The 26,873-nt window shown below is 47.8% G+C and overlaps 1 protein-coding gene across 2 annotated transcripts in view; it reads left to right on the top strand.

The window, feature by feature from the left end:
* Positions 1-14,892: 14,892 nt before the first annotated feature.
* The window catches only part of LOC120927600 (apoptosis-inducing factor 3-like), a 150,771-nt gene continuing 138,790 nt past the window's right edge, over positions 14,893-26,873 (top strand). Inside the window, exon 1 of one of the 2 annotated variants that reach the window (XM_040338380.1) lies at positions 14,893-14,930. In XM_040338380.1, coding sequence (XP_040194314.1) covers positions 14,912-14,930 — 19 coding nt within the window. In that variant the 5' untranslated portion in view covers positions 14,893-14,911. Of the gene's footprint in view, positions 14,931-15,015; positions 16,844-26,873 lie in introns of those variants that run through there. The other variant, XM_040338381.1, reaches the window with a different exon arrangement.

Here is a 26,873-nt window from a genome sequence, read left to right as displayed (position 1 = left end):
TAAATACTTCCACGCATGCGTCGAATCATTACGACGCATGCGAGGGATGGGATCGGACGGACTTATCCGGTGAGTCTGTACAGACGACCGGATAAGTCCGAGGGACTGGATTCCAGCGGTTAGATTTCTTAGCATGCTAAGAAATTTTTATCCGCTGGGAATACGTCGGCTGGATTTTTATCCGCTGGGAAATGTCCGCTCGGACCTACACACGACCGGATCTATCTGCTGGAACTGATCCGCGGATCAATCCCAGCGGATAGATCCGGTCATGTGTACGGGGCCTAAGGTGCTCCCCAATCCTGATCCTGAGTTGTCTTTTCGTTTTACCTATGTATATTTTTGGGCAAGTGCAGGTGAGCATATAAATGACCTTTTCAGTGGAGCAGTTAATGAGATCTCTGATCTCATATTCCTTTTCACCTTTTGCGTCTCTGAATACACGAGTTCTATCTACAAAGGGGCAAATTTGGCATCTTGAGCATGGGAACATGCCAAGACTGCGTGGGTACTCTGACAACCAGGACGTGTTTGTCTGCTTGATGTATTCTGATTGGGTGAGCATGTCTCCTAGGTTTTTTGCTCTACGAGCTACCATTTTCGGGCTATCATCATCTCAATGAATAACACCTATTGATCATTGCCCTATAATCAGCTCATTATCCAAATCTCCGTGGGGGATGCCCCGCTGTTAATTCCCTTATCTCACAATTATTATTTACTCAATAGACGTTAATAATTACCGCATGGGAATTCCAACGGGAGCTCTTCATAAGGCGTCCGGACCGCCATAGATTTATGTTGTCCATGTTTGTCCCAGTCTCATTTTGTATGTTGTTTGTTTTGCACTATGCTGTGAACTAGGTTCATAGGTGCAGTATTGGCCGGCCATAGATAGTTGGTAAATTTGCTAAATATTAGATAATTTCCAAAATTTTAGAACCTTGATACCATGCACCCCATGAAGTTGTACATTTGTATTTATATATTTATTAATAAAACTTTTGGTAACATATATTATTGTCCGTCACCACCTTTGTAGCCCTCTTTATCCCAAGGAATACCTTATCTTGGTGTTTCTATGGGATTTTTGTTTTCTTTATGCATACGGTTTGGCTACGGTGGTGACCTCCCCAAAGGAGGAGTGACTATTTATATGCACATGGGAAGGGTATCTGAATTTGTTAATAGGGACGCGCTCACCTCTTTGTGGTGTTTGTATGCAGTAGTCAGGATTTTCTTTTGATCCATCTGAGCGCTGCCCTATCTACAAATATATTTACCGGCTTTAAGCAGGCCCATACACCTTAAATATTCCTCCTACACTACAGGCTGACACATACACACAACGAACCACGAACAAACACATCTCTTGGTATTAGTATTAACATACACAAACTTTTCTGTCCCCCCCCCCCCCCCCCCCCCCCCGGCTAAACTATACCTATTTAGTATCAGAATAGATGGCATTTACACTAGGGGAGGATATAGATCTGGAAATCAGAGAAGCCTTTAGCAAGGACTCATCCCAACTTCTTAATAAAGAAGAAGAAATAAAAATTGGCTTTAAAGAGCATAAAAAAATCATTACTAAGCACGTAAATAGGAAGTGGGACGTGTCCTTTCTCGAGACATATATAGAACATAAAATAGTTCCCAGGGGCTTACGGGACAGAACAGTACCTGCAGAACATCTTTACAACGAAAGATTTCTTTCAAAGTGGAAAGAATTATGCATCAATCACGGAATAGCAGTCATGGCTCTGATAGTAGAGGAAGAGAAAATTCAACTTGTTGAACTAAGAACACAAATAGAGAAAGGCACTAAAAATCTTGGCCTCCCGAAAGAGGATGAGGAGTTCACCAAACAAAATGAGAACCTCAAAAAGGAGATAGAAAAAGCGCAAAAAAAATTAAAAGTACAAAACAGTCCAAGTACAGACGTGATCTGTTGGACTTTGAGAAAAATCAGGTCTTTGACCTAACAATCCGTAGGGGGAGAAGTGGCTCTTCAAGAAGGGGAGCAGGGTCGCATTCAAGAAATAGGAGAGGAGGGTCTCCGTTTGACCATACAAACTGTCTCTTTTTTAGACAAAGAGAGGAAGGGCGACGAAGCAGCATATACCGCATCACAAGTGGATCCCCAACTTCAGAAAATCCATCCCGAGACAAATCAGACAGGGAAACCCCAAAGATCAGGGAGGGGAGCAAATCGAACGAGAAGTCAAAAAATCAATACATTTACAGCCCCCCTGTGACAACAAAGTCATAAACTTATCAGCTTTCCCTCTAGGATCAAAACATATCCAACTATTACAAAGAGGCATGTCCTTTTCCCCCGTCTGCGACATGGAGGAATTCACAGTGTATAAAGATGTGGTCCTGTTTCTTAGAAAAGTCTTTTTCCGATCCCTATACCAGCAACAAGACTCGGAGAAAGAAACAGAACCACTGCTAGACTTGGATGACCAACCAGCTTTGGGAATGCTCAACTCGCTTTTGGAGGAAAATTACGATATTCAAACTCAAAATATTACATCGATAAGACTGGCAAACTTAAAAATCAAATCCACTAAGATGCCCCCACTCAATAAAAACAGGTGGCTGAATATTTTCTTGGAGGTAGTTCAAAGGGATTTGGAGGTATTGCCCTGGAAAATCCATAACCAGGACAACCTCTCAAAAATAGAACGACAAGCCCTGAGGGACTTGAAAGAAGCGAAGAATGTAATCATTAAAAGAAGTGATAAGGGAGGCAACGTTGTTCTAATGAACGACGAGGATTATGAAACAGAAGTAAGACGTCTACTGGGTGATCAGGAAACTTATAGGAAGGTGGAGAGAGACCCCTTTCCAGAAATAATTGGGGAACTTAATAGCAGACTGGACGATGCAGTGGAAGCAGGGCTTCTATTGAAAACGAAATTCGAATACCTTTCAGTAGACGATTACAACATCCCAACCTTTTACTGCATTCCCAAGGTGCATAAGTCCCTCCAAAACCCACCAGGAAGACCAATAGTTTCGGCTATTTGTGGACCTTTGGACAGAATAGGGGGGTACCTGGACTCACTATTTAAAGAAATGGTCTATACATTGAGGTCATATGTACAAGATACCCGTCACGTTCTGTCTAAAATAGCCAAAATAAGAGTCGAAGATGAGATTTGGCTAGTGGGAGTAGACGTAGAGTCATTATACACATCTATTCCCCACCAGTGCGGACTAAGGGCAGTGAAGACCTTCTTGGAAAAACATTCCCCCCTCCTAGGTCATCAGAACAACTTTTTATTGGAGTTGCTTCAATTTGCATTATCACACAATTTTTTTCAGTTTGCATCCTGCTTCTACCACCAAATAAAGGGCACCTCAATGGGCGCAGCTTGGGCGCCGGCCTACGCTTGCCTACACTTAGGCTTGTGGGAGGAGGAGGATGTTTACGAGACACCGCAATACCTCAGCCAGGTACATACCTGGCTGAGGTATATTGATGACGTCCTGATTTGGAGGGGTGACATTGACAACTTCATTAGAGACCTTAATGTAAATGATAGGAATATAAAACTGACCTACACTTATGATAAATCCCAAATATCATTTCTAGACCTAAAAATTGGAGTGAAAAATGGCAAGCTTACTACAAGCACTTTCAGGAAAGAAACAACAGCAAATACATTGCTGCAGGCAGACAGTCACCACCCACAATGGCAAAAAAATTGCATTCCTGTAGGGGAATTTATGAGGATCAAAAGAAATTGCTCGGACCCTGCTACATTTGATAAAGAGGGGAAGGAACTATATGGGAGGTTTCGAGAGAGAGGCTAGTCCCAAAGGGAAATAAAATTGGCAAAACGGAAAGTGGCAAAACCAAGCCGAGAAAGTTTGCTCCTCATAAATTCAGACAAAAAAACAAAGAAAAACAAGTATGGCCCCATAAGATTGATAACCACCTATTGTTCCCAATGGAACAGGGTGAGGACAATACTAGAAAAGCATTGGGGCATACTCACTAGCAACCAGGGCCTGGCAGGTATAGTTGATGATAGCCCGAAAATGGTAGCTCGTAGAGCAAAAAACCTAGGAGACATGCTCACCCAATCAGAATACATCAAGCAGACGAACACGTCCTGGTTGTCAGAGTACCCACGCAGTCTTGGCATGTTCCCATGCTCAAGATGCCAAATTTGCCCCTTTGTAGATAGAACTCGTGTATTCAGAGACGCAAAAGGTGAAAAGGAATATGAGATCAGAGATCTCATTAACTGCTCCACTGAAAAGGTCATTTATATGCTGACCTGCACTTGCCCAAAAATATACATACAGTAGTACCTCTTTCTCACCACCACCATAGTACTGTTAATTCATTATTAATTTCCACGTTATGTTTAAATGTGATGTTTGTGTCAGTATATGTGTTAGGCAGGATTTAGGGCAACCAACATACGAAATATAGGGAAACCTATTTGATGATACTTCGATTAATATCTTATCTCTCTAAAAACCGGACGTGCAGTGATAGGGTATAAAGGAGCGCTGCACGTCCCGTTTTTTACGTCCAGACGAAGCTACGCACCTCTTATTCTTAAACGCGTTGACGTCACGCGGTGTCGGACGCCGCAGAAGTGATTCCCCGAGCCTCGAGCACCAAAAGTCTAAAAACATCTCAAATATCGTGTGCCGGACACACGACCTAATCCAGCGCAAGGATCGGAAAAAAACAAGCAAATACAGGGACTTGGATAGGAACGCAATAACAAGCAACAGCCATGACACGGATCTGCAAAGGCGCATCTGTATGTGACAGACACTGATCGCAGCACACCTCGTTCAGAGGATATCAGATGAGCATCTTGGCTATACATCATCTTACCTCCAAATCACTGGTAAGAGCGTTCCATCTTCTATAAATATTAGCAATAATCCCGGACCCTACGATATATGCAATAACCATGCATTGAATTATTGAAAGCATAAATAGCTTGGAATTTTGCATATAAAAGCGCTTTGTATTCATTTAAAATGACTGCATTGATATTATGAAAACTAATGAATACACTGGATTCTTTTGTGTCATATCGGCTTATGTATAGGACAATATCTTCATTGCAACTTGCATGCACACAACGGATCTGGAATATATTTGGACTGTGTTTTTCCTGCATACTTATTTGCCTGAGTAATTCCATCCTTAGTTGAACATCTCAATGAATAACACCTATTGATCATTGCCCTATAATCAGCTCATTATCCAAATGTCCGTGGGGATGCCCCACTGTTAATTTCCTTATCTCACAATAATTATATACTCAATAGACGGTAATAATTACCGCATGGGAATTCCAACGGGAGCTCTTCATAAGGCGTCCGGACCGCCATAGATTTATGTTGTCCATGTTTGTCCCAGTCTCATTTTGTATGTTGTTTGTTTTGCACTATGCTGTGAACTAAGTTCATAGGTGCAGTATTGGCCGGCCATAGATAGTTGGTAAATTTGCTAAATATTAGATAATTTCCAAAATGTTAGAACCTTGATACCATGCACCCCATGAAGTTGTAAATTTGTATTTATATATTTATTAATAAAACTTTTGGTAACATATATTATTGTCCGTCACCACCTTTGTAGCCCTCTTTATCCCAAGGAATACCTTATCTTGGTGTTTCTATGGGATTTTTGTTTTCTTTATGCATACGGTTTGGCTACGGTGGTGACCTCCCCAAAGGAGTGACTATTTATATGCGCATGGGAAGGGTATCTGAATTTGTTAATAGGGACGGGCTCACCTCTTTGTGGTGTTTATAAAAGAAAGGGCCTGTCCGGGGGCACTTTACCCACTCAGTTGGAGTGGGGACAAGTTACAAATTGGTACTATACAGAGCAGTACTGACTGCTCCATTTAATATCCAGGCCTGATACTGCAAGGTTCTCTCTCTCTTTCTTCATCAACCTTGTCCTTCCCATTTGATGTTGATGTTGGCCGTGTTGGCTTGGAAAATAAAGCATTGGAAAAAACCCTTTATTCACTGTCTGGACCTTCGCTCACTGTTTTGTTCTACAACTGCACCCCTGGGCCATATCAAGGTAATTTAATATGCTGATCCCAAAAACAATCCAGCAGCTTCTGCGGGGTGTTGCCATATGGTTTTTGGGTAATCTAAATTAAATAGAGATATGTATATGTATCTATGTATACTGTATGTAGTCAAGCCTCCAATCGTGTTCCTAGCTAGGCCAACCAATGGGACGTCAGCATAGAGAGATATACTCGACTGCAGAGGGAAAGGGAATTCACTTGATGGAGAGATGGCCTAAAAGGATGGGTCTTAAAAGGGTAACTATGGTATAGGCATGTTATACTTACATGTAGCAACTGCACACTCTTGTAATCTAATGTTTTAGAGGAATATGCTCTATATTCCTTCATGTAAATGTATGTATTTTAACCTACGGTCTTGTTTGAGACTATAGATTCTGACTAGAGGTTCTGTGTGTTAGATTAGACTTTGTATAAGCTCTAATAAATGTTTATTATATTGAAGCTTTCAATTCTTGTCAAAAGAACTCTTACTTAACTCTTATCATAGCTTTGAGATATTAAATCTTAAAATATAGCTTTTATTTTGTAACAGGGGGTAGCGCTACACGTGGGGGCTCGTCCGGGATTCGGCTGTTACCACTAGCAACGACCAAAGTGGGTGATTATTTATTAAAGAGTGAAAAGTGTCCGGTGTTGTGCAATTGAACTGTCCGGCAGCGAGGGAGTTAACTTCGCCTTGCTAAGCTTGGGCGTACGTGCGGCCTAGCACGCGCCTGCAACGTGTCCGGACAAGTTCTTCCAAGTGGGTGGAGCCACCCTCCCCTGCATGAGACGTGCAGGGGATTTTGCGTCAACAAGGGACAGGAACGCCCACTAGCGTGCCAAACTAGCAGAACCACCATCTCCTTCGACCAGAACGGATCACTATCGGAGATGTCTGAGATGTCGAAGGCCTCTGCTGAAGCGAAAAACCTAGCTGCCCTGGCTCCACTAAGGCGCCCGATGACCGCACCCGGGACACCCTCTGCGATTGTCTCGTATGGAGAGTCCGTGACGGACACGGGCATATGGCTGACCACCCAAGGACAGTTTGCGCTATTGTCCCATGAGGGGACAGAAATGCTGGGCCTGGCCTGCCATCGGTGTCATTAGTTGGATGTCCGCCTTCTACCATTTGTCCGGTGTCGTGAATGCCGGACACCGCTATTCGACATTGTCCCATCCATCGGTCCCCTGAGAGATTACCGGGTGGATCGCTACTCGGGAGAGATCGCCGCGGAGGTTGAAGTCTCGTGGCCGGAAGTTCCCCCCTCCGAAGAGAACGCGGAGCCAGAGGCCCTGTCCACTAAAGTCTCGCTACCGGCTGCCTTGATCGATTACCCCCAGGAGGTAAGCCATTGGACAGGATGGGGGAGCTCAGTGACTTTATGGCCCGCGCGGCCTGCATACAGGCCGAGACCACCCACGAGGCCGTCTCGGTTGGCGCGGCCTCCATCCAGTGTGTGCCCACTGGAGGAAGATCTCTGAAACCTATTGACTGGGAGGCAATACAAAGATCCAATCGGCCTAATCCGGCCACTGCCTCGACCCAGATTCTAACCTACCTCCCGGCTGGAGCAGAGGATTCCTCCGACCCTGAGTTCTGGTCAGGAGATTCCACAGTGGATGGCGATGACTTGTCGGACTGCCTGTTCGAGCCAAGGTTCCCAGAGCAACAGGGCTTTGGGGAATTTTGGAACTCCACGAGAAAGAGAAGGAAGAAGCGCCCTACCCGGAGTGCATCTTACGGGCCCAGTGGCCCATGTCTACCTTAAGAAGTTGTTGAGTCTGTGTGTTTTTTTTCTGTTTGACTCACCGCTTCTTCAACCCGGGACATGCTGTGCTGTGCGGGGTGCCCAATGTTCCCGCTTCCGGGCCCTGTTCGTGTGATCGGGGGAGTTGCCAGGTTTGGGCACTCACTCAAAAAGGGAAGTTATGGACAAGTATGCCCCACTCCGTTTGAATTTTTCTTCTCGGGTTTCCCCTTTCCCCCCTGCTCCTCCAGAACCACATAAACTTTTGTGCAGAACTCTTGGGAGGGGCTGGGTTCAGTCAGTTAGAGTGGGGACTTTGCCAACTTTCTTTATGCAGCTTTGGAACATTCAACAAGGAGAAAGAACTATTTTTCCTTTTTTTTTGGTTTACTTCCCTTTGCTGCTACTTCTGCACCTTTGAATTTGTGACTGTTGCAGTACCAGCACACTGACCGCTAGGGGCAGTGTTCTGCACCGTCTCTGCAGGATAATATTGTTAAATTTTGTACTTTGATATTTCTTGCACAGAGTATTTCTTCTACAGCACTTGCAATCTAGGACTCTCAGGGAGGAGAGGAAACTTTGCGTTCAGACGTGAGCATACAGTTTCGATCCCGACCTCAGAGGTTGTAAATAATTAGGGAAAATTGTATTGATATCTTAGAAGGTATATTGTACATATTTTTTTTGCATACTTTTCTTATTTTTCCTATACAGAATTTCGTCTGGATCCACCTGCTGTCAAACACTGTGGAGAATGGGCAGATAGATAGCAGGGTTGTGTATGTTTTATGTCTTAGGCCATTTTAAGATTTGGTATTACCATGTGTGAATTCTGTCCTTCCTTCTTTTCCTCCTTTTTCTATTTTTTTTTTTTAGCAGGTATCAGGTCAGCATTCGGGCTTGAATGCTTTAGGACACTGGGGACAGTGTCAATTCAGGTGGGGGGAGTATGTAGCGCCCCCTTGCTTTCAGCATGGGCACTACGCTAAAGTTAGTGGGGAATGGGAGAGTTATTTTGCTCCCATTCACAGTTTGTTTAAATTGTGGCTTCTGTCATCTAAGAAATGTCCGCTGGGTCAGTCTGTATTCCAGGGATGTGATACCATCCCTGGCCAGCAGTTGGTGCCAGAGGGGTTCTGACAGAGCAAGTTCTCCCCAGCAGCCAATTAAAGGAGCTTTTCCCTCGCGGGGCATGCTGGGGAGGGGTATATCTGCGACAGGGGTCATGTGTTCTAAAATCTTTGCGGGGTCCCCGTTCCAGGTGCGGCATCCACCTTCAGGGTGCGCGCATCCATGGACATAACCATCAAACCTAACTGAACTTGAGATGTTTTGTAAGGAGGAATGGTCCAAAATACATTCATCCAGAATCTAGACACTCATTACAAGCTATAGGAAGCGTCTAGAGCAGTGGTTCTCAACCTTCTAGTGCCGTGACCCCTTGATAAAATTTCCCAAGTTGTGGGGACCCCTAACAGTAAAATTATTTTTGTAGCGTGGGTTGTCAGCACCCAAGGCAAGACAAGTAATTTGTGCCTAAACCACAGACATTTAGCGCTCCCTGAGTCCTTTTAATGGCAACTATAATCACACTCACTGTGTCTCTGACTTTGTGGTGTCTCGCAGCAGTGACACCTATGCCAAAATCAGGAGATGGGGTCTCCTCCAGCCCATCCCACTTCACATTCCTTACCAATCAGCTGACCTCTAGTCTCTGCCCCCAGCCATGCTGTGAACTGAATGGGCGCCTGCAAAGAGGCTGAGTGGGCGGCCGCGGGCTCCAGTCCTGCTGGGTGGGCGCAAAAAGGCTGGAAGAGTGGTGTGGGCTTCAGAAATAGCCCAAGATTCGGTGACCCCTGGCAAATTATCATTTGACCCCTGAGGGGGTCCCGACCCCCAGGTTGAGAACCACTAGTCTAGAGCAGGGATCCTCAAACTACGGCCCTCCAGTTGTTGCGGAACTACACATCCCATGAGGCATTGTAAAACTCTGACATTCACAGACGTGACTAGGCATGATGGGAATTGTAGTTCCGCAACAGCTGGAGGGCCGTAGTTTGAGGATCCCTGGTCTAGAGGCTGTTATTTCTGTTAAATAAAGCTCTACTAAATATTGATGTGATTTTTCTGTTGGGGTGCCCAAATTTATGCACCTGTCTAATTTCGTTTTAATGCATATTGCGCATTTTCTGTTAATCCAATAAACCTAATTTCGCTACTGAAATATTACTGGGTCCTTCAGTTATTGGATAGATTTTCGGATTTTCGGAAATTCGGAAATACAAAATGTTTTCGTATTTTTTTTATTTTTTTTTCAAATTCGGAATCGTATTGCAATACATCCCTTTCAAGCTAGGTGGAGAGTGGGACAGCAAGAGCTTGATCCAGATGTGCAGTCAAAACTTCATTTTCCAGGTCACATCAAGAAGTGGAGTGGAGCAGACATGTGTCCAGTCTTCTCCTTCCCCTCCAGCTGTCATCTCGCTCCCGGGCCCACAGATAGGCAAGAAAGAAAGCATGGCAGGGTGTGGCAGTACAGGGGATCCGTGTGAGCAAGCTGGAGTCTGCCTGTTTTTTTATCATAGTGCCTGCAGCCACCAGATTATGTGTGCAATCATGCAACGGTCATATCATGTTATGTCAAATGTGCAGCAGTCTCCAATTCACAATACATTCAACACCATGTGGTTGTTTGCACATACCGTACCTGTGAATCGCTGCAGTGATTGCTGATTTTCATTTCCTAAAGATCAGAGTTCATAGAAGAGGCCCACGGAAACCTTCACGATTTGTGTGGAAGAATGGGTCAAAATCACACCTACGCATGGATTGTATGGGTTGTTATCGACCATGTGGTAAAAATGTAATGTCAATAGGACCTTTAGAAATATATTTACCTAGAAAAATCATGGGATGCTCAATACTTATTTTACCCACTGTAAATGCTGCCATGTCATGGCGCTTTACATAAAAATGCATGTCATGGCGCTTTACATAAAACGCTAAACCATTCACAGCAGTTCCTGCTTTGTGATTGGCCCGCCGGCGGGGGAAAGAGGAGAGGAGTCGAACGTCTGGTTCTCAGCGGCGAGATCAGCCAGAAGTGGGAACGGGTACTTGTCAAAACCAGGTACCCGATCCCCCCGAAAGGTGGCAAATGTGGCAGCGGAAGGGGGGGTAGGAGGCAATCAAGCAGTGCTTCCCCTTTTGGGTGGAGCTCTGCTTTAACTGCTTGCCGACTGCCGCACGCCGATGTACGTCGGCAGAATGGCACAGCTGCGCATATTGGCGTACAGGTACGTCCCCTTTAATATGCACAGCCGTGGGTCGCGCATGCACCGCGGGTGGCGTCCTTGTGACCCAGTCTGGTTCTCCGTGACCGCGCCCGCGGGACCCGCAGGCCCGATCGCCGCCGGTGTCCCGCGATCGGGTCACAGAGCTGAAGAACGGTGAGAAGTAAGTGTCACTGATCGTTTGTTCCCTGTCATAGGGAACGACGATCAGTGACGTCACACGCCAAGCCACGCCCTCACACAGTAAGAATCACTCCCTTAGGGCACACTTAATCCCTTCAGCACCCCCTACAGGTTAACCCCTTCACTGCCAGTGTAATTTTCATAGTAATCAGTGCATGTTTATAGCACTGATCGCTGTAAAAATGACAATGGTCCCAAAATAGTGTCAAAAGTGTCCAATGTGTCCGCCATAATGTCACAGTCACGATAAAAATCGCTGATCGCCGCCATTACTAGTAAAAAAAAAAATATTATTAAAAATGCCATAAAACGATCCCCTATTTTGTAGATGCTATAACTTTTGCGCAAACCAATCAATAAACGATTATTGCGATTTTGTTTTACAAAAAAGTTTAAATATTAAAAAAAAAAATTCTCCTTCACTGATGTGCACTGATGAAGCTGCACTGATGAAGTTGCACTGATGGGGCGGCACTGATGGACACTGAGGCAGCACTGGTGGGCACTGATGAGGTGGCACTGGTGGGCACTGATGAGGTGGCACTGGTGGGTACTGATAGGCACTGATTAGCTGCACTGGCGGGCACCGAGGCAGGGACCGATGTCCCTGTAACAGAAGCTGGTTATCGGCTTTCTGACTCTGTCCTCACGGTGATCTTAAGGAGAAAAAAAGCTGATAACTGGCTTGTTTACTGTCGTGATCAGCTGTCATTGGCTGACAGCTGATCATGTGGTAAAGGGCCTGCTGTGATTGGTCAGAAGGACTCGGCAGTCACAGGGCACGCCACCCACAAGCCACAGGGGGTGCGCGAGTAGCGTGATCATGGGTTGGCGTCTATTGACGCCCTTCCGGGACATGAAAAAAGGCCCGCTCTGTAGCCGTCATTTGGCTATAGCGTGGGCAGAAAGTGGTTAAATAATGCATTACAATTTAAATAAACCTATTTGATTTTAGTCGAGTAAAACACGACTAAAACTAAAACAATTCAGATGACTAAAATATGACTGAAACTGAAATGGCATTTTAGTCAAAAGACTAAATATGACTAAAACTAAAATAGCATTTTAGTCAAAAGTCTATGACTAAAAGTAACACTGCTGCCAGGAAGGAGCTGGGCAGAAATGTTTTGGCCGAACAGCGCTGTGAACTGTTTCTTAGGTAAGAAACATATTTTTGGTTAACCACTTCCCGCCTGGCCTATAGCAGAATGACGGCCGGGCGGTGGTTCAGTTAACCTGACTGGGCGTCATATGATGTCCAGCAGGATAACAGCCGTTGTGCGCCCGTGGGGGGCGCTCATCGCAGCGATCGGTGGTGTGGTGTGTCAGTGTGACACGCCGCTACACCGATCTCAATAAAGAGCCTCCGACAGATGCAAGTAGAGGCGAGCCGATCGGCTGCTCTCCTGACAGGGGGGTCTGTGCTGATTGTTTATCAGTGCAGCCCCCCTCGGATGCCCGCCCAGGACCCCCAGGATGACGCCAGGACCATCAGCAGGGCCGATCCGCCCTATAGGCTCACTATGCAAGCCGCTTAGGGCCCTGCAAAGCTGCGGAGGGCCCCCCAAATTACTAGAGGCCCCGCCTGGTGAGAAATCATTTTCGGCCCCTCACCTCGCTTCTCGACTCACTGGCTGCATGGGAGAAGAGGTAAGAAGTCAGCACCCTCCGCTTATCACTTTAATGTAAGATGTAATTTCCGACAGCAGAACACCCCCTCCCCCGCTTCTCAACTTTAATCTTTAATGTGACATGTCACTGTCGGCAGTGCCCCCCCCCCCCTTCTCAACTTTAATGTGACATGTGATTTTTGGCAGCCCCCCCCCCCCCCCTTCTCAACTTTAATGTGACATGTGATTTTCGGGCAGCCCCCTCGCTTCTCAACTTTAATGTGACATGTAATTTTGCTTAGGGTCCCAGGGAGGTCAGGATCGGCACTGACCACCAAGGATGGCCATCACACTGGACCACCAGGTATGCCACCCTAGACCACCAGGGAAATGCCAATCAGTGCCCAGGCAGCTGCCAATCAGTGCCCATTCCCAATGCCTGCCAGTGCCATCGGTGATGCCTATCAGAGCCCATCAGTGCCATGTATCGGTGCTGCCTATCAGTGCCCAGCAGTGCTGCCTATCAGTGCCACTCATAAGTACCCATCAGTGCCACTCATAAGTACCCATCAGTGCCCATCATTGTCACCCATGAGTGCCCATCAGTGCTGCATATCAGTGCCACCTACCAGTGCCCATCAGTGCCGCCTATCAGTGCCCATCAGTGCCACCTTATCAGTGAAGGAAAAAAACTCACTTATTTACAAAATGTTATAACAGAAACAAAATAAAAACGTGTTTTTCAAAATTTTCTGTCTTTTTTTTATTTGTTTAGCAAAAAATAAAAACCGCAGAGGTGATCAAATACCACCAAAAGAAAGCTCTGTTTGTGGGGGGAAAATTATAAAAATTATGTTTGGGTACAGTGTAGCATGATCATGCAATTGTCATTTAAACAGCAAAAGCGCAGAAAGCTGAAAATTGGCTTGGACAGGAAAGGGGTGTCAGAGTCGGTTCACACACAGGCGCCACGACTTTGGGGGCGACTCGGCAAGGCGATCTCAAGGCGTCTTGAGAGGCAACTTGCAAAATGACTTCAGTATTGAAGTCAATGCAAGTCGCCCCGAATCGCCCCCAAAGTAGTACAGGAACCTTTTTCTAAGTCGGAGCAAATTGCGTCGCTCCTATTAGAACGGTTCCATTCACTACAATGGGACGCGACTTGTCAGGCGGCTGTGTCGCCTGACGAGTCGCCCCAGTGTGAACCGGGTCTAAGTGCCTGGTACTGAAGTGGTTAAAGCGGTGGTTCCCCTAAAAATAAACTTTTGACATTGCATTTGCTATAATAATTACAGTTAGAATCGGCTGGTTTTATGTAAAAAATACCTCCGTACGTAGCGTTTGGTATATTCGTTCCCACCGCCACTTCAGGGTACGATGCTGGCGGTGGGCGTTCCTTATTGATGGACAGGCATCCGACCGACGCATCCATCGCATCACGAGATGCCGAAAGAAGCCGAACATCGGTGTGGCTCTATACGGCGCATGCGCACCGACGTTCGGCTTCTTTCGGCATCTCGTGACGCGATGGATGCGTCGGTCGGATGCCTGTCCGTCAATAAGGAACGCCCACCGCCAGCATCGTACCCGGAAGTGGCGGTGGGAACGAATATACCAAACGCTACGTACGGAGGTATTTTTTACATAAAATTAGCCGATTCTAACTGTAATTATTATAGCAAATGCAATGTCAAAAGTTTATTTTTAGGGGAACCACCCCTTTAAACTTTTGTCACCTGATTAGTTTCTTAAAAAAAAAAAAAAAAAAAAAAACGATGTAAACTGAACAGAACAGAGGAGAAAACTGAAGCCCCCTGAATCAGTATTCGTCAGGTAAGAACTGTGAGTGAAATGATGAGCTCGGTGTGACAGGACCAGACAACTGGCGTCTCATCAGCTGTAGGGAGGGGTCACATGGCTCCTGGATAACATTGTCTGTGTTATATAATCCAATGTACTGGCCGACACACCCTTCTTCTCCTGGAGTGCGCATGTCCCTATTTACATCAGGTAAGTCAGCGTGTGATGAGGGACTCCCCCCTCCCCCTCCTGTGTTATGTCACACTTCAGTCAGGACTATCCTGACACAACTTCCCCGTGTGTGAGGCAGCAGGGGGGCGGGGCGGGTTGCCCGGTTACAGGCTAGTTCTGGCCAGTGATTGGATAGTGCGGAGAACATTTTCATCATGAGTGTGCACACCGGTAGAGCCCCTGCTGTGTCAGCTGAAGAAGAGTGTCATGAGCTCAGTGCTGTGTGAGGAGGACCTGGAGCTCAGTGCTGTGTGAGGAGGACCTGGAGCTCAGTGCTGTGTGAGGAGGGAGAAGGACCTGGAGCTCAGTGCTGTGTGAGGAGGACCTGGAGCTCAGTGCTGTGTGAGGAGGACCTGGAGCTCAGTGCTGTGTGAGGAGGGAGAAGGACCTGGAGCTCAGTGCTGTGTGAGGAGGACCTGGAGCTCAGTGCTGTGTGCTGTGTGAGGAGGACCTGGAGCTCAGTGCTGTGTGAGGAGTGAGAAGGACCTGGAGCTCAGTGCTGTGTGAGAAGGACCTGGAGCTCAGTGCTGTGTGAGGAGGACCTGGAGCTCAGTGCTGTGTGAGGAGGACCTGGAGCTCAGTGCTGTGTGAGGAGGGAGAAGGACCTGGAGCTCAGTGCTGTGTGAGGAGGACCTGGAGCTCAGTGCTGTGTGCTATGTGAGGAGGACCTGGAGCTCAGTGCTGTGTGCTGTGTGAGGAGGACCTGGAGCTCAGTGCTGTGTGCTGTGTGAGGAGGACCTGGAGCTCAGTGCTGTGTGAGGAGTGAGAAGGACCTGGAGCTCAGTGCTGTGTGAGAAGGACCTGGAGCTCAGTGCTGTGTGAGAAGGACCTGGAGCTCAGTGCTGTGTGAGGAGTGAGAAGGACCTGGAGCTCAGTGCTGTGTGAGGAGGACCTGGAGCTCAGTGCTGTGTGAGGAGTGAGAAGGACCTGGAGCTCAGTGCTGTGTGAGAAGGACCTGGAGCTCAGTGCTGTGTGAGGAGGACCTGGAGCTCAGTGCTGTGTGAGGAGGACCTGGAGCTCAGTGCTGTGTGAGGAGGGAGAAGGACCTGGAGCTCAGTGCTGTGTGAGGAGGACCTGGAGCTCAGTGCTGTGTGCTATGTGAGGAGGACCTGGAGCTCAGTGCTGTGTGCTGTGTGAGGAGGACCTGGAGCTCAGTGCTGTGTGCTGTGTGAGGAGGACCTGGAGCTCAGTGCTGTGTGAGGAGTGAGAAGGACCTGGAGCTCAGTGCTGTGTGAGAAGGACCTGGAGCTCAGTGCTGTGTGAGAAGGACCTGGAGCTCAGTGCTGTGTGAGGAGTGAGAAGGACCTGGAGCTCAGTGCTGTGTGAGGAGGACCTGGAGCTCAGTGCTGTGTGAGGAGTGAGAAGGACCTGGAGCTCAGTGCTGTGTGAGAAGGACCTGGAGCTCAGTGCTGTGTGAGGAGGACCTGGAGCTCAGTGCTGTGTGAGGAGGACCTGGAGCTCAGTGCTGTGTGAGGAGGACCTGGAGCTCAGTGCTGTGTGAGGAGGACCTGGAGCTCAGTGCTGTGTGAGGAGGGAGGAGGACCTGGAGCTCAGTGCTGTGTGAGGAGGGAGGAGGACCTGGAGCTCAGTGCTGTGTGAGGAGGACCTGGAGCTCAGTGCCGTGTGAGGAGGACCTGGAGCTCAGTGCCGTGTGAGGAGGACCTGGAGCTCAGTGCCGTGTGAGGAGGACCTGGAGCTCAGTGCCGTGTGAGGAGGACCTGGAGCTCAGTGCCGTGTGAGGAGGACCTGGAGCTCAGTGCCGTGTGAGGAGGACCTGGAGCTCAGTGCCGTGTGAGGAGGACCTGGAGCTCAGTGCCGTGTGAGGTGGTCAGCTGACAAGCGTTGCTTTCCATACAGCCCAGACAGGACCCTGTGCAGCCCCAGGACTGGTGGTGAGTAGTGTAGATCTATCTATCGCTGGCTGCTATTCTTATCTGCTGCTAATCTGTTCTTATAAGGCAGAAGGTGCCATGCGTGTTGTAGTAAAATACGCAAAATCACACGTTTTCTGGCAGCCAACTTTGCGCCGCCGCCGCCGCACCGATTTCCAAAAGTAGTTACTGCACTACTTTTGGTGCCTTTGAGGGCGCTGATGTGTGAATGACAAATCGTGGGACTCACATTTGAGATGCCATTCATTTGAATGACACCTAACATCGCGGTGCGGAGCTGCCACGATTGTCGTGCGATAAATCGAGCGGCAACCCGCATCACGTGAAGCATGCCACCCATAAATTGGCTCCTGAGCTTTTTTTTTGGGCGACAAGCTTCATGCAATGTGGGTTGCCGTGCCACTTATTCCCCCGGATCCGCACCATGATTTTAGGTGTTGTTCACACATCGGCACTTTGAAATCGCAGGCAGAATCACGGCAAATCTGCCCGCGATTCAAAACACTGAAGTGTGAATGCAGTCTAAAACTGGAGAGTGCAAAATGGTGAAACTCTGCATAGAAACCTATCGGCTTCAAGGTTTTATAGTCAACGTTTATTTATTTTTTAGCCAGAGAATTTAGTGTCAAAGTTTAAAGCGGGGCTCCACCTAAAGGGGCAAGTTCCGCTTTGAAGGGTAACTCCATATAGCAAATAAAGAAAAAACAATTTAGCATGTACGGTTGCGACACGAGTCATATTGTAATTGAATGTTATAAAAAAGCTGAGTTAGACTTACAGGTAACTCCTTTTCTGAGAGTCTTCCAGGACAGCCCATGAGACCTAGGGCTCCTCCTACCAGGACAGGAAACGCGTTGCCCCCACCAGATAAAAGGGTGATTCTCCAGGCCCCACGTCAGTCTTCTCAAGAACTGTAGGACATATGCATAATACGCATAACTTCCAGACAACCGGGTGGGAATCCGGGTGTCCTGGAAGACTCTTAGAAAAGGAGTTACCGGTAAGTCTAATGGCCCGTACACACGATCCGAATATCGGACGAAAACGATCGTCCGATGAAGAATCGTACGATTTTCGGATCGTGTGTACACTACTTTCGAGAGCCGATCATCCGATATTTTTCGATCGGACATGCACGAAAATTTTCCTCGTACGATGTAAGATCGTACGATTTTCGTTTAGTCAGTACAGTTGTCGTCCGACAATACAATACAAATACATTACAACACATGACATCACTTCCGATTATTTTTTTCGGTCGTACGAGAATTTTCGTGACTTTAATAACCTATTTCCTTTTACTTGCGACTATTAAGCGAAAAAAGTCGTACGATCCGTCGTACGATATTCGGATCGTGTGTACGGGCCATAACTCAGCTTTCAGCTTCCAGCTTCCAGGACAGCCCATGAGACGATGAGCCAGAACTTACCAGTCTAGGGAGGGTCAACTGCCTGAAGGACCTTATGACCAAACGCCTGTTCCTGTGCAGATAGGAGATCCAGGCGATAATGTTTAACCACTTAAGGACCGGACCAATATGCTGCCTAAAGACCCAAGGGGTTTTTACAGTTCGGGACTGCGTCGCTTTAACAGACAATTGCGCGGTCGTGCGACATGGCTCCCGAACAAAATTGGCGTCCTTTTTTTCCCCACAAATAGAGCTTTCTTTTGGTGGTATTTGATCACCTCTGCGTTTTTTTTTTTTTATTTTTTTTTTGCGCTATAAACAAAAATAGAGCGACAATTTTGAAAAAAATGCAATATTTTTTACTTTTTGCTATAATAAATATCCCCCAAAAACATATATAAATTATTTTTTTCCTCAGTTTAGGCCGATACGTATTCTTCTACCTATTTTTGGTAAAAAAAAATCGCAATTATCGGTTGGTTTGCGCAAAATTTATAGCGTTTACAAAATAGGGGATAGTTTTATTGCATTTTTATTTTTTTTACTACTAATGGAGGCGATCAGCAATTTTTTTTTTTTCGTGACTGCGACATTATGGCGGACACTTCGGACAATTTTGACACATTTTTGGGACCATTGTCATTTTCACATCAAAAAATGCATTTAAATTGCATTGTTTATTGTGAAAATGACAGTTGCAGTTTGGGAGTTAAACACAGGGGGCGCTGTAACATTTAGGGTTCACTTTGTGTGTGTTTACAACTGTAGGTGGGTGTGGCTGTAGGACTGACGTCATCGATCGAGTCTCCCTAATAAAAGGGATCACTCGATCGATGCGCCGCCATAGTGAAGCACGGGGAAGCCGTGTTTACATACGGCTCTCCCCGTTCTTCAGCTCCGGGCAGCGATCGCGACGGGGCGGCTATAAACGTTTATAGCCGCGCCGTCGTCCCGGATCGCTCCCCGAGGCTTACCGACCGCCGCATGTACCGGGGGGGGGGGGGTCCCGATCCGACCAGGGATGGATTGGCCATTGGGACTACAGGGAGTTTCCCGGTGGGCCGATGGCTCAGTGGGCCGGCTTCAGTGACAGCGGACCGCCTCCCCCCTCTGCTCCTCTGTCTCTCCCTTCCGCAGCACTCACCTCCTCTCCCTCCCGGCAGCGCTCACCTGGAGGGAACAGAGAAGCAGGGGGAGGACCAGAGGAGCATGGGGGACGACAGAGGAGCATGGGGGAGGGGACAGACAGCTGACTCAATAGCTATGGCCTGGGAGTTTCTCACTTCTGCCTAATCTTGTCCCATAAGGGGGGGGCACCAAACTGATTCCTTGCCCCGGGTGAAATAATGTCTAGCTTCCCCACTGGTACTGCCTATAAGAGTACCAGTACCAGCCATTCTACTCTAATAAAAGTAGAATGGCTAGTGGCTAGTGAAGGGGGAGAGGGGGCTTGGGTGGCCGGGGGGGTGCGGGAGTTGTCCGGCTGCCATGGGAGAGACTTGTCAAAGTGGGCCAGTCTGGATGAAGTCCAGGGCCAAATTTTTGTCCCAGTCCAGCCCTGGATCCGACCCACGTCAAGCAGAGGACGTACCGGTACGTACATGTGCCTGTCCGTGCCATTCTGCTGACGTAAATGTACATGAGGAGGTCGGCAAGTGGTTAATGAAGGTCGAATAACTGGACCATGTGGCAGCCCCGCAAATTTTTTTCGGTGAGGCACCAGCCCTCTCAGCCCAAGACGCAAACAAGGCTCTCGTTGAATGCGCAGTGACAAAGGGTGGAGGAACTTCCCTAATTTTGAAAGCTTCAGAGATAGCTTGCTTTATCCATCTAGCCAATGTGGCTTTAGATGCACTCTTACCCCTGTGCGTTCCTGGAAAAAGGACAAACAAGGCATCTGTCTTCCTAAAGTTCTTGGTGACCTCAAGATAGACGAGGAGAATCCTTCACACATCTAAAAAACTAAACTTTCTTTCTTGGTCGCCCTGTGGCAAACTACAAAAGTTTGGCAGTACAATTTCCTGAGATCTGTGTGCCACCTTTAGGCAAAAACCCTGGATAATTTCTCAAAACAACTCAATCCTCAAAAATCGTGAGAAAAGGCTCCGTCACTGATAGGGCATGTAACTCGCTTACCCTACGGGCTGAGGTAATTGCTACAAGAAAAAAATGTTTTTTAAAGTAAGTAACTTAACAGAAACATCCTCTAGGGCAGTGGTTCTCAACCTTCTACTGCCATGACCCCTTGATAAAATTTCCCAAGTTGTGGGGACCCCTAACATTAAAATAATTTTTGTAACCTTGGTTGTCAGCACCCAAGGCAAGACAAGTAATTTGCACCCCCAAACCCACGGACATTTAGCGCTACAGGAGTCCTTTTAATGGCAACTATAATCACATGTAGTGTTACTGTGTCTCTGGCTTCACTGTGTCTCCGACTTTGTGGTGTTTCGTAGCAGTGACACCTATGCCGAAATCGGGAGATAGGGTCTCCCACTTCCCATTCCTCACCAGTCAGCGCTGTCCTCTAGTCTCTGCTCCCCAGCCATGCCTTGAACTGAATGGGCGCCTGCGAAGAGGCTGAGTGGGCAGCTGCTGGCTTCAGGAACAGCTCAGCTGGGCAGCCACAGGCTCCAGGTATAGCCCTTGCTGGGTGGCCGCAAAAAGACTGGGAGAGCGATGCGGACTTCAGGACCAGCCCAGGATTCAGTGACCTCTGGCAAATCATAATTCGACCCCCAGGTTGAGAACCACTGCTCTAGGGCCTCAAAAGGAAATTCTTCCAGTGTTTGAAGCACCAAGGACAGATCCCAGGTTGGACAACTTCTTACCACTACTGGCCTGGCCTTAGATACGGATTTGAAAAATCTAGCTATAGTGGGATTTTCCAGGATGAAAACTGGAGAAAAACACTGATAGCTGCCACTTGTACCTTTAAGGTACTCACTGAAAGACCTTTGTCGACACCCTCTTGAAAATATTCCAAAATAGAAGGAACATCATGAGTTGATCTTTGATTTTCAGATAACCATGTGTTAAACTTTTTCCAAACCTTGGAATATATGGCTCTAGTGACTGGTTTTCTGCAAAACCTTTTTCTTGACTACTTTGTCAGAGAACCCCTGGGCGCTTAGTATCTTTTCTTCAGATACCAAGCCATCAAGTTTAAGGAAACCACCTGTGGGTGTGACACTTGCTAAAAATGGCCCATCATTGGGCAGCCAATTCTTCCAGTGCTGAAGTTGTTAAAGTGTTTGTTACCCCAACATTTCATATTCTTATCTTCCTTCTGCACCATGTACTTGTATGAGAGTCTCCTGTTTGTATTGCTTCCTTTTGTGTAAAATCCCTGGTGTTAATGCTAGTCCCTCTGCTTTCTTATTTAAAACTGACCACACTAAGAAGGAGAGCACAACGTGGTCAGTTCTCTGGCTGTGCTGAGAACTCTGGGCCAGATCCTCAAAAGAGATACGCAGACTTAACTGCTGTTCAGTCTGTGTCTAACTTTGGAAACGATCCTCAAAAGGCTTTTTCCAAAGTTAGGCAGAAGATCAGGCATGTGTAATTGAATTACACTGCCGAATCTTAGGATGCAGTACCGCATCCGCCGCTGGGGGCATTTCGAGTCGAAATGCCGTTTCTAGTATGCAAATTAGCACTTAAGGCGATCCACAAAGCTTTCCAGCTTCGTTTTTTCGCCGTAAGTGTTATTTTGCAAGTGTAAAACTAGGGCTGATGTTACAAAGTGTAAACTAGTCACACCATGTAAAAGCCCATTCCAGCGACGGCATTTGGTATGCATTCCCGAGGGAGAACTCCACGGCAATTTGTAAAAACAAAACCGGCATGGGTTCCCCCCCAGGAGCATACCAGGCCCTTAGGTCTGGTATGGGTTGTAAGGGGACCCCCCTACGCCGAAAAATCGACGTAGGGGGTCCCCCTACAATCCATACCAGACCCGTATCCAAAGCACGCTACCCGGCCGGTCAGGAAGGGAGTGGGGACGAGCGAGCGCCCCCCCCCCCTCCTCCTGAGCCGTGCCAGGCCGCATGCCCTCAACATGGGGGGGTTGGGTGCTCTGGGGCAGGGGGGCGCACTGCGGGCCCCCCCACCTCAGAGCACCCTGTCCCCATGTTGATGAGGACAGGACCTCTTCCCGACAACCCTTGCCGTTGGTTGTCGGGGTCTGCGGGCGGGGTGCTTATAGGAATCTGGGAGTCCCCTCAAATAAGGGGGCCCCCAGATACCGGCCCCCCACCCTAAGTGAATGGATATGGGGTACATCGTACCCCTATCCATTCACCTGTAGGCAAAAAGTTAAAGTTAGTAAACACACAACACAAGGCTTTTTAAAATAATTTATTATTCTGCTCCGGATGCCCCCCCTGTCTTCTTTATTAGCTCTATTAGCAGGGGGGGCTTCTTCTTCCACTCTCCGGGGGTCTTCTCCGCTCTCCGGGGGGGGTTTCATCTTCCGCTCTCCGGGGGGGGGCTTCTCCGGACTCCGGGGGTATTCTTCCATCTTCTCCCCTCTTCCGCTGTTGACTCGGCGAACCCCGGTTCTTCTGCAGATGTCCGGTGCCTTCTTCTTCAGCGCTGGCTGCCTGCTATCTTTGTGTGTTAGCTCAATTTCTAGCAGGCAGCTGGCGCGGTCTTCTGTGACGTCAGGGTCTTCTTCTCCCCTCTTCCGATGTTGCCTCGTCGCCTGTTGTCGCTGTAATGATGGAAGCGCGCCTTGCATCCCATTTATATAGGCATCACCGTCCCATCATGCTCCGGTAGGTACCCACGTGGTGGGTGCACGTGGGTAGGCACCCACCACGTGGGTACCTGCCGGAGCATGATGGGACGGTGATGCCTATATAAATGGGATGCAAGGCGCGCTTCCATCATTGCAGCGACAACAGGCGACGAGGCAACATCGGAAGAGGGGAGAAGAAGACCCTTACGTCACAGAAGACCGCGCCGGCTGCTGAAGAAGAAGGCACCGGACATCTGCAGAAGAACCGGGGTTCGCCGAGTCAACAGCGGAAGAGGGGAGAAGATGGAAGAATACCCCCGGAGTCCGGAGAAGCCCCCCCCCCGGAGAGCGGAAGAAGAAACCCCCCCCCCGGAGAGCGGAGAAGACCCCCGGAGAGTGGAAGAAGAAGCCCCCCCTGCTAATAGAGCTAATAAAGAAGACAGGGGGGGCATCCGGAGCAGAATAATAAATTATTTTAAAAAGCCTTGTGTTGTGTGTTTACTAACTTTAACTTTTTGCCTACAGGTGAATGGATAGGGGTACGATGTACCCCATATCCATTCACTTAGGGTGGGGGGCCGGTATCTGGGGGCCCCCTTATTTGAGGGGACTCCCAGATTCCTATAAGCACCCCGCCCGCAGACCCCGACAACCAACGGCAAGGGTTGTCGGGAAGAGGTCCTGTCCTCATCAACATGGGGACAGGGTGCTCTGAGGTGGGGGGGCCCGCAGTGCGCCCCCCTGCCCCAGAGCACCCAACCCCCCCATGTTGAGGGCATGCGGCCTGGCACGGCTCAGGAGGGGGGGGGGCGCTCGCTCGTCCCCACTCCCTTCCTGACCGGCCGGGTAGCGTGCTTTGGATACGGGTCTGGAATGGATTGTAGGGGGACCCCCTACGTCGATTTTTCGGCGTAGGGGGGTCTCCTTACAACCCATACCAGACCTAAGGGCCTGGTATGCTCCTGGGGGGTGAACCCATGCCGTTTTTTTCTTTGAAAATTGGCATGGAGTTCTCCCTCAGGAATGCATGCCGAGCGACGCTGTCATTTTTTTTTTTTTTCCCCGACGCAACTTTTTTAAGCCGTCGCGATCCTCAAAACTCGGCGTAACGTAACTTCGCGCATGCGCAGTACGGCCGGCGCGGGAGCGCGCCTCATTTAAATGGGACTCGCCCCATTTGAATAGGAACGCCTTGCGCCGGCGGAATTTTAGTTACACAGCCTGAAATTTCTAGATGAGTGCTTTGTGGATCGGGCACTTAGGTAGAAACTTTAAGGCAGTGTAACTTAAATGGGATTTTTTAAGTTACGCCAGGTTTTTGTGGATCTGGCCCTCTGTGTGCTCTTCTCCAATGATCAGACTTGTTCTGACACGCCTCCGCCGCACAGCCATGTGCTTCTGCTTCTCCCCCTGGCTCTCATGCAGCTGAGAACAGAGGGAATGTTATTACTTATAAAAAAAGGGGGGGGGGGAGGAATTTATAATGTTTTTATATCTATAAACAAATGTTTTGCCTTTCATTTCTATTTAAAGCTGAATGTGTTGTTTTACAAGGTGATCGTTTTACAATCGCCTTAACAGATATAGAGGTGGTTTTGGATAGACTGACCTCTACGTGGAATTTCTTCCGTTATCGACTTCTTTCACTAATCGGTGAAAAAGGAGTTGGTTTTATTTTCTCAGTGCAGTTAGACACAAATGTTTTAAAGTATCTACCAAACTCTGTTGTCATGTGCTGTATGTAAATCCATCAGCTTCCTGATTCAGCCCAGGTTCACACTGGGTACGATTTGCTTCGATTTGAGATGCGATTTCACATGTGAAATCGCATCTCAAATCGGCAGGATTTTCCTGCAATTGTCGGCAATGACACCGTCCTAATCGGTGCGACGCCGCATCTGTGGCGCTGCACCGATTTCAAAAAGTAGTTCCTGTACTACTTTTTGCGATCTCGGTCTGCGATTTACATTGACATCTGTGAAGAAACCTGCACAGATGTCTCTTAAATCGCAGCCGAAATCGGGACTGGCAGCGGGAGTGAAGCCGTGCGAGTTCAGCTGAACTTGCACGGCTTCACTCCCGCAGCCCAGTGTGAACCAGGGCTTAACAATTGTTAGCAAGCAGTCGGGATGTGGTAAAAACATGATCCAATGGTCCGTTTTCAATGTCTGTGTAAATGGGGGCCCTGGTCCCTCCAGCTGCCCCCCCCCCCCCTCCAAGAAAAATGTTACCCAAACATTTTAGATTCCTGTACCATATACTTGTATGAAATCGTATCCTGTTCTCTTTGTATTGTTTCCTTTTATGTGAAATTCCTGGTGATACTGTTGGTCCCTCTGCTTTCCTATCAAAATCTGACCACACTAAGCTGGGGAGTACATGATGGTCAGTTCTCCAGCTGTGCTGGGAACTCGGCCTGCTCTTCTCCAATGACCAGACTTGTCCTTGCATGCGTCCCTGCACAGTCATTCACTGGGAAAATCAGTGTGCTGCTTGTGCCCCCCCCCCCCCCCCCCGCTCTCTGAGCTCCTTGTGCAGCTAAAAACAGATTGTGTGTGTGTGTGTGTGTGTGTGTGTGTGTGTGAGATCACTTATATAAAAAGGGGAAATGTTATATTTTTTAACCACTTCAATACAGGGCAAATTTTTTCTTCAGTTTAGGCTGATTATGTATTCTACATATTTTTGGTAAAAAAAATAAATAAAAACGCAATAAGCGTATACTTTATTTTTTTTGCAAAAGTTATAGCGCCTACCAAATAGGTTATTAATTTATGGCATTTTTATTATGTTTTTTTTTTACTATTACTGGCGGTTATCCCTTTTATTTATTTTTTATCGTGACTGTGACATTGTGGCAGACAGATCGGACACTTTGGACAATATTTTGTGACCAATGGCATTTATACAGCGATCAGTGCTATAAATATGCACTGGTTACTGTATAAATGTCACTGGCAGGGAAGGAGTTGACACTAGAGGGTGATCAAGTGGTTAAATGTGTTACCGAGGGAGTAATTCTAACTGTGGGGGGATGGGACTGACTAGGGGAGGAGACCGATTGGTGTTCCTATTAGAGGTGCTCATCTTCACTAGTGATTCGATTACGATTATCTGGTCAACGATTTGATTAGATTCCACGATGCATCACGATTACTGATGAGCTTCCACTTCCGCTTGAGCCGCCTAGGCGGCCCTTCCTCCCTGCAATCTTCACATCACAGGTCCCAGAAGATTGCCCGACTATGCAGGACAGCGAATTGAGACATGGGCACCCGGCTGTGAAGCTGCAAGCTGTCACAGCCGGATACTCACAGTAGTATTGCCAGCACCGTGGACAGGCGGGGGAGAGAATGGAGGTTTCGGGTGGCCACGGCGCTGGATTGTGGGACAGGTGAGTGTCTTTTTGCGCACACTTGTGGAATGGCGACAAACTATGGTACCTTTTTAAAAAAAAAAAAAGAAAAAAAAAATCTCCTCCATAGGCGACGCTTTAAAAAAAATTAATGGTTGCCAGGTTAGAGTTACAGGAGGAGGTCTAGTGCTAGAATTATTTTTACTGTGTTTTTTTTTTTTTTTCTCAAACTGGCGCCATTGCCAGCCGAGTAAACCAGAAGTGAGGTTGTGACAAGCAGGAGACTGGAACAAAGCAGTTTCCGGCTTCATGCCAGTCTCTCTAGCTGCCGGAAATGGCGGATCGCAAATCTGGTCTCCCGGTGGGACGGGAGGCCCGATAAGAGCGGCGGGAGGTGGGGGGATGTATAACAGCCGAGCAGCTTCTAGTCGCATCGGTTGTTATACCTGGAAAGCCGACCGTCTGCTCTAAAAACAAAAAAAAACGGTACCGGGATGACGTCACCCGGAAATCTTTTTTTCCCGG

This window comes from Rana temporaria, chromosome 2, assembly GCF_905171775.1.
Source record: "Rana temporaria chromosome 2, aRanTem1.1, whole genome shotgun sequence".
In the NCBI taxonomy this organism is placed as follows: domain Eukaryota; kingdom Metazoa; phylum Chordata; class Amphibia; order Anura; family Ranidae; genus Rana; species Rana temporaria.
This window is presented reverse-complemented; position numbering and strand designations above follow the sequence as displayed.